The sequence below is a fragment of the Otolemur garnettii genome, unplaced genomic scaffold (assembly GCF_000181295.1).
Source record: "Otolemur garnettii isolate 467f Iridium unplaced genomic scaffold, OtoGar3 scaffold00101, whole genome shotgun sequence".
Lineage (NCBI taxonomy): Eukaryota > Metazoa > Chordata > Mammalia > Primates > Galagidae > Otolemur > Otolemur garnettii.
Genome location: NW_003852496.1, coordinates 426,438 through 434,838, shown reverse-complemented (window position 1 = coordinate 434,838; position 8,401 = coordinate 426,438). Strand labels below are relative to the sequence as shown.

At 46.6% G+C, this 8,401-nt stretch overlaps 1 protein-coding gene across 2 annotated transcripts in view; it reads left to right on the top strand.

Annotated features, from left to right (window-relative positions):
- Positions 1 to 8,012, top strand: part of ZXDC (ZXD family zinc finger C) — a 44,054-nt gene extending 36,042 nt beyond the window's left edge. Inside the window, exons 9-11 of one of the 2 annotated variants that reach the window (XM_012809250.2) lie at positions 3,296 to 3,465; positions 5,547 to 5,645; positions 7,631 to 8,012. In XM_012809250.2, the coding sequence (XP_012664704.1) occupies positions 3,296 to 3,465; positions 5,547 to 5,645; positions 7,631 to 7,759 (398 nt within the window). In that variant the 3' untranslated portion in view covers positions 7,760 to 8,012. Of the gene's footprint in view, positions 1 to 3,295; positions 3,466 to 5,546; positions 5,724 to 7,630 lie in introns of both variants that reach the window. The other variant, XM_023516966.1, reaches the window with a different exon arrangement.
- The last annotated feature ends 389 nt before the right edge of the window (positions 8,013 to 8,401 follow it).

Here is an 8,401-nt window from a genome sequence, read left to right as displayed (position 1 = left end):
ATTAATTTAAAAAAGAATCATACTCTAGTTACTAATTAGTTTATTAGCCGTGCATATTCTGGTCTTTAAGTATAAAGGAAAAGTATAATTAATTTAAAAAAGAATCATACTCTAGTTACTAATTAGTTTATTAGCCGTGCATATTCTGGTCTTTAAGTATAAAGGAAAAGTATAATCATATGTTTAGCAAAATTAGTGGAATTATTTCTGACTTTGCACACATGAGTCTGAATTTTCCCATGACTTGCTGGTATGCACATATCATGCTGGTACACACAGCGTGAAGGGATACAGGCTACTGTCACACCTCTTGCTTCATAGATAACTCAGAGCTTGCCCTACACATACAGCGTTGAACCATTATAAGATAAATAATGGGAAATGGCTTAGATTTATCTTGTTTTTATGTTATAAAACTTGATAAATGATATGCATAGATAAAATCTTGCCTGCTTTTTTCTTTTTTTTGCAGTTTTTGGCCATGGCTGGGTTGGAACCTGTTACCTCCAGCATATTGGGCCAGTGCCCTACTCTTTTGAGACACAGGCACTGCCCCTAATCTTGCCTGCTTTTAAAAGTAACCTAGAAGATACATTACTAGATATGTGGCTTATTCTGCAGTGATTTTTATAGGATTCTTTAAGGATATGTTTATTTGAATTAAAAAATGAAGTCAGATCTTTTATCAGAAAATAAGCTTACTGTGACTGCTGTGGCCATGCAGGCCAGCCTTGCTGCCCAGGGTTTGTGGCAGGCCTGTCCCCCTAAATCAGTGTTCTTCAGCCCTTTTTATCTCAGGGCACACTTGAACCTATAGTTAAACTTCAGCAGCACACTTACATTCATTAAAAAAAAAAAAGATTAAAAAGGGAATGTACTTACTGTGCTTTTGAACTTCTTTTGAAAATAATTTTATTAACGATCTTTAAAAATTCTTATGGCACACCTGTTGAAAATCACTACCCTAAATGGAATGAGCTCAGTCTGCAGCTGCAAAGTTGTCCTGAAATTATATTTAAAACAGGGCAGCACCTGTGGCTCAGTGGGTAGGGCCCTGGCCCCATATACTATCCAAGGGTGGCAGGTTCAAACCTGGCTCCCACCAAATTGCAACAACAACAAAAAAATAGCTGGGTGTTGTGGTGGGCACCTGTAGTCCCACTCTGGATGCTGAGGCAAGAGAATCGCCTAAGCCCAGGAGTTTGGAGGTTGCTGGGAGCTGTGTGGTGCCACGGCTCTACTGAGAGCGATAAAGTAAGACTCTGTCTTTACCAAAAAAAGAAAAAAAAATTATATTTAAAATATTTTTTTAACTGGTAAAATGTATACTGACCATGTCTAATTCTGTTCTAACAATAAGTAATATTTAAATGCAGACACATGAATTGGGGGAAAAAGAACCAGTCAGCCCATTCCCTTTGAGATGCAATTTCAATACAAATTTTGTTTTTAATGTCATAATTATCTATCAAAAATTTTAATTAACTTTTGTGTTAATTGCAATGGTAATAATTCAAATAAAAAGGTTTAACTTTTATAAACTCAAATGCAATTTCAATTTATGTACATATTTTTATCACAAGGAAATAAACTAGGGCATTAAAAAACTTCAAAGTCTAAAAATGCATATAGGTAAAATTCCGGAGTTGAGTGGAATAGTGTACAAGTTCAGGGAGAACACAGGCAGCGTTCATTTTACTGCACCTTGCCGATGTTGCACTTTTTACAAAGTGAAGGTTATGGCAACCCTGCACCCAGCAAGTGTGTCAGTGCCATTTTTCCAACAGCATGTGCTGACTTTGTTTCTCTGTGTCAGCATTTCTTAGCAATAAAATATTTTTGATTAAGGTACATACATTTTTTTTAATGCAATGCTGTTGCGCATTTAATAGACTATAGTACTGGGAACTGATTTGAATTTCTTTGCCATAGGCTCCTCTCTTCCTCACCCTGTCCCCAGCCCTGCTGTCCTGTCTGAAAGTGAGTAGAGTGATGAGAAAGGTGCTGGAGACCCAAGAATTTTATACCCAGGTGGTTTGGCTGCAGAGTACAGAGGCCCCTGGCTTCCAGTGCAGGGAGCTGTCAGGATTCAGGGCGCAGGAGATACGGGATGTGGAGTGAGGCGAGCAGGCCATTCATTGGCTATGTCCAGGCAGAGATGTGCAGTGACATCAGTAATGACACCTAGAATTCTCTAGTACTACCAGAGCCAGGTACCGTTCTGAGTTCCTAAGATGTATGTGCTCAGTCAGTCCTCCCCTAAGGAGTGTGAGATCAGGACTATGATTCCCATTTTATAATTAAAGAACACTGAACACTGAGGCCCAGGGCAGAGTGGGCCAGTGTCTGCACCTGGGCCATTCACTGGTCTCCATAGGACATACTTTAGCCTTCACTCTGGGCTGCCTCTGGGGCTTCCTGAAGTTCGAGGGGTTATTTCAGAGTGTTAGGATTTTTTCGTCTTTGTACTTTACCTCATTACTTTTTTTTTTTTTTTAAACAAAGCATGTATTTCTAAAACCAATGAAGTGACCACTTTTGAAAATGAAGTGGGGCAGAGACAGTACTCCGGAGGAGTTGGCTGCCATCCAGCCTGCTCTCCAGTGGCCAGGGTGCTCTTTGAAGACCTGCTTCCTTCTCTGCGAGTCTATTGCTCTGTGTGGTTGGTTGGACTCAGTTGGACTCTAAGATTCTCCTGCATGCCAGGAGTCATTGGAGTGAGAGGGGTGGGAAGAGTCTCTGCCTCCAGGAATGAACAACTTTGGTCTGATTACTGTCTGGTAAAAATGTATAGTATGTTTCTAAAATTTTTCTTGGCTCAGTGCCTGTATCTCAGTGGTTAGGCTGCCAGCCACATACACCAGGGCTGGTGGGTTTGAATCTAGCCTGGACCTGCTAAACAACAATGACAACTGCAAAAAAAAAGTGGTCAGGCATTGTGGCAAGCGCCTCTAGTCCCAGCTATTTGGGAGGCTGAGGCAAGAGAATTGCGTAAGCCCAAGAGTTTGAGGTTGCTATGAGCTATGACGCCATGGCACTCTACCAAGGGCAACAAAATAAGAGCAGGTCTCAAGAAAAGTAAATAAATAAAATTTTTCTTAATTTTATAATCAAAATCCTGGGCTTTTTTTTATTTTTAACCTCCTGTCTTATGATTATTCCTTTCGGGTGATTTTAAGCCTGCTGGTTGGGCAGAATAGCAGTTAACAGAAAGGCTGTCTTCCTCATGGTGCAGCCTTGGGAGGAGCAGGGCCGACCGGAAGATCGTGTATGGTTTTTATCTATTTCATTTTAGATTCCTCAGGGGCTACTCAAAGCAAAGTAAAAGGTGGCAAAATCAGTCCTCCCCACTTGCATGCAAACCATAGTGGCTGGTTGTGTGGAAACTTTGCAGTGCCTAGTGGAGGGCTCCCGGGACCAGCTCTGACAGCGGGGGTGCAGTGTGTCCAGATCCAGTTACTGCAGGTAAGAGCCGGGAGCCGTGTGGGGATCCTGGGCAGGATGGTGGGAGGGGCTTCACAGTGTCTGAGGACTGTGTGTCACGTACCCCTGCCCTCTACAGTGGTCCCTAGCCTGCCCTGGCATCCCCAGCCTGCTCATGCCCACCCCTCCATCTAGGCTGTCCCCAGCCCTATTAATCATCATACACATCTCCTCGCAGCCCCAGCTGCTTCCTTCCCAGCCTGTAACACTGCATCTGGGTAAGCTCTGGCCTTATTTAGGACAGATGTGTTAGCTTCCTGACACCTTGTGTGACCCTGGGTCCAGGTCCCCAGCTCACAGCTCCCCACCTCTCTCTGAAGCAGGTGGGCATGCCCCTCCCCTGCCCAAGCCCCCCAGGCTGTCTATGATGGGATGGAATCCTTTAGGTGGCCCTGTTCCTCCTATCAGGGCCAGGTGAGGGGTCCTGCAGGCCACCCTGACTATGGGTCTCTGGAGTTTGGTCCTGGCACACCAGCAGCTGTAGTCCTTGTATGTTAAATGTGGTGGGAGTATTTCTGTATTTTTTTCTGTTTCTTTCCTTCTAAGCTGAGCCCCTCATGGGCAAACCCAGGTATTTCTTAGCCAGTGTCCAGGGTGTGCACAGTCTCTGGCAGCTGCAGCCAATCCACAGTGCACTGGGCACTGGAGGGGCCTCGAGATGGATCCCACATCTTCAGGCTCAATTTTGAGGGCCTGGAATAGGGAAGTAAAATAATTTGGAAGGATGAGGGGAGAAAGAGAGATAAAAGCTGAGAATAGCTAACTGTGACTGGACCAGTCATATGCCACCTCTTCACTGTACGTTACTTTGGAGCCAGACATTACCCTATGGGAGGAAAATACAGTCATAGGTGTCACAGACGTGTGTGCTGGGCTAGCTCTGACTCTGATACTTAGAGGAAGAGTCTGGAGATAGTAAAGCTCATGGAGTCTGCAGTTGAGAGGAGGGATGGTCTGGCAGAGCAGATGGGGGAAGCCTATCGAGGGAGGGCACTGTACCCAGCAGAAACCAGGATCCGTGAGGATTTGCTTGGCACTGGGGCGCAGAGGCTTGTCTGTAGAGATGAGCAGGAACGCTTGTTGCTTCTCTTCAGGTTTGGAACCAGGGAGTTGGAGCTTTGCAGAGATAAGAGTCCCCTAAAGGGCAGCACTGGGGATGGAGGACTGTTCTGAGGGAATGTAGTCACAGCTCCACGTCAGAGGTGGAGGCAGGAGGACCAGAGGTTTTACAAAGACTGCAGGAGAACTGGTACCGTTGGCAGAGAGGAGCCCATTGGAAGGGCATGGGGGTTTTAAGAGATACCAAATTAGAGATGAAAGCTGTGAGGATAGGGGAACCTGAGTTGGGATCCTTTGCCTGTCTCTTACCAGCCTAGTCTTGGGCAAGTTGTGTAAGTACTCTGCCTCAGTTTTATCATAAAATGGAAATAATAGTGCTCAGTGCTTGACACATGGGAGGTTCTTAGGGCAGTAGGAGGAATGAGTAGTGGTGGGGTCAGTGGCTCCAGGAGGTCACTGCTGGGGTATGGATGGTGGTCATGAGTGGGAGTGCAGGGGCAGGACAGGTGAAGTGCTGAACATTGCCCTGTGTCTTGCCTAGATCCTGAGGGGCCTGGGTGTGTCCCTTATCAGCAAGCCCCTCTATCTTCCCTGGTCTCTACCAGCTGGCCTATGGGTGAACTAGGGCACAGGGAAGGCCTTTTTATGGGGTCCAGGAAGGTATTAAAGAGCACAGTAGGTGTGCTGGGGGTGGGGATGCCGGGAGCACCCACAAGAAGTTGGAAACACCCCTTAGGAGGGCAGTGGGAGGAAAAAGGAGCAGGATAGTAGAAGGTTCTAGGCCCAACTCAGGCTGCTGGGCCTTGGGCTGGAGGTGAGAGGATGAGGGCCAGGTGGGGAGCAAGTATCCCCCAGCCCTAGATGGCACAGTCTGCAGGACCCTTGAACACAGTGCTTGGGCTGGCTCTCCTGAGCAATGCAGTAAAAGGGACTCCTTGAGCCAGGATGCGGAGCATGGCTGCCTCTGTCCGGTAAATGTGTGAAAGGCCTTTTTGCCTCCCCAGAACGAGCCCTCCAGTGATGGTGTCCTGCTGGCCCACAGCCCACGGCTGCCTGTCCTTCATCCCTTCCTTGCTGTGGACCTGCCCATCTATGTCCTCCAGGTCTGGATGCCTCATGGCCTTTGTTTTTCTTATTGAGACTATTGCAGAGCTTCCTGAAGGCTGGCTTGATGGCTGCAGGTTAGTTTCTGGGCCCCCTGGCTGCGGAGGCTCATCGGGTTGGTTGCCAGGATTTCTGGTGCCTCTTGGAGAAGGTGGGTAAACAAGGCTGAGAACAAAGCTCCGGATCGTGCATCACTGTGGCTCCATAAGCCACGGGAGAGTTACTGTTGAGAAATCCTAGTCGTTTCTCCTTTGGGAAGCAGGCTAGCCTGTGTTTGGGCTGTGGGAAGATGGACCTAGATGAATCCAGTAGTTGGCTTAAATAAATCGTTAAGCTTAAGATGGGGCCACAGATAATTCAGAGTTGCGTATGAAATAATGAAAGATGTAGCTTATCAAATTTCTAATAATTGAGTATAAATGTATATTTTTAAAATCTGTGCAAATGGGAATTTTAGATTTGTTGCATTCAAATTGGGCTATTCAACGTTTTCCTAACATCTAAACCAAATGTTGACTGGTGGGGGTCATAGGCCAGCCCCAGAACGCAGAGGAGGGGAATTAGGTGGTATGGGGACTACAGAAATACCTGCTCTATTCTGTTGGGCAGCCCACTCATAAGATATGCCTAAAGAAATAAGGTAGTAAGAACACAGCCCAGAGACGTTCACTGCAGCCTGGAGTCAATGCCCAGACAGGAACATTTCTTGTAGCAGGAGGAAGGGGACTAGATGGGGCTGACACAGCCCTCAGCCACATCCTGGTCAGACTTTGATGGTGTTGATGGACACTTGATACCCATAGGAGGTGCTCACCATGTGCAAAGTAGGGAGAAAGGACTGGTTATGGAAGTAAAGAGACTTTTGTTTTTATAAAAAGGTACATAGGTGGCGGCGCCTGTGTCTCAGTGAGTAGGGCACCGGCCCCATAAACTGAGGGTGGCAGGTTCAAACCTGGCCCTGGCCAAACTGCAACAAAAAATAGCCAGGCGTTGTAGCAGGCGCTTGTAGTCCCCACTACTAGGGACGCTAAGGCAAGAGAATTGCCTAAGCCCAAGAGCTAGAGGTTGCTGTGAGCTGTAACAAAGTGAGACTCTGTCTCTTTAAAAAAAAAAAAAAAAAGGTACATAGGTGCCTGAATGTGTATATACATCAGCATGCATGGGACACAGTCTGGGAAAATTTACAACACAGGGTGAGTTCACTTCACTTTTCCTTATTTTTGTTTATATCTAACATTTTCCACCAAAGAACATGTTTCTTTCTTTGTTTTTGAGAACATGTGTTTAAAATAAGGGGAGAACATTCTCTTTTTGTTGTTGTTCTGGGTTTTTTTGTTTTGTTTTGGTTTTTTTGAGTTAAGAGTCTCATTCTAGGGTGGCACCTGTGGCTCAGTGAGTAGGGCGCCAGCCCCATATACCGAGGGTGACAGGTTCAAACCTGGCCCCGGCCGAACTGTAACAAAAGTAGCCAGGCGTTGTGGCAGGCACCTGTAGTCCCAGCTACTCGGGAGGCTGAGGCAAGAGAATCACTTAAGCCCAGGAGTTGGAGGTTGCTGTGAGCTGTGTGATGCCACGGCACTCTACCAGGGGCAATAAAGTGAGACTCTGTCTCTACCAAAAAAAAAAAAAGTCTCATTCTATTGCCCTGGGTAGAGTGCCATGGTCTCAAACTCTTGGGCTCCAGTGATCTTCTTGCCTCAGCCTCCTGAGTAGCTGGGACTACAAGCACCTGCCACAACACTGGCTAGTTTTTCTATTTTAGGTTGAGACGGGGTCTCGCTCTGGCTCAGAATGGTCTTAAACTCCTAAGCTTAGGCAGTCCACCTGCCATGGCCTCCCAGAGTGCTAGGATTACAGATGTGAGAGAAAATACTCGTTTTAATGAGAAGTAGTAGCCTGCCACTGGTTCTGCCAGCTGCCTGCTCCTGTCAGCACCCTGCTGTCTCCACCTCCCCCTCTGCTCACTGGGCTCTTGGTCTTGCAGGAGGTGCTTCCCACAGCTGGAGATGCTGCCAGGCCTGGGACCACCCAGTTCCCACCAAGCACTGTCAACCTGCCGGATCTGCAGAGACAACAAACCCCTGCCTGTGGAGACCAGAGGGCCACCTTCTAGGCTCTGTGTTCCTGAGACTTGAATGCCTATGGGTTGTGGGACTGGGGAGACCCCAGTTGGTTTCTGATTAGACCAGCCTAGTTCTTTAGACTTTTAGGTACATTTACCAAAAATGTTTCCTTCAGTCCTGAGAGGAAACAATGTGGGCTGTCCCTTGATGCTGCCTCCCCACAGACTATGCGTGTTGTGGCCCTTCTCCCGAGTCTGTGAGTCTGAGGAGCGTAACACACTTGTTGGGTTTTAAAAAAAAAAAAAAAAGACTTCAGCCAGAAATCATGGGCTTCTGGTCAAATACAACCTTGTCTGTTGTAAAACCAGGCTGAGCCTTTCAGCTGCAGTGTTTCAACAGTTTCTTGAGACTAGAACCCCCATTCTCCATTTCTGAGAGCTTGTGTATCAGCTCAGCTCCCACCACATTAGGCAGGTCAGTTTTATCACATCATAGGGCAAAGTGGTCCCAGTGCTGCAGTGAAACCAAATTCTAGTCCCCATATGCTGGAGAAGGCAGGCAGCCAGCCGGGGGGCCCTGCATGCCACCTCAGAGTGGGGGTTAAAATTTAAATTTTAAAGATTCTGTATTTGGGTATAAATGTAATAATTTGACAATAGTTTATAAAGCAATGTTGTGAATTTTATAAATTA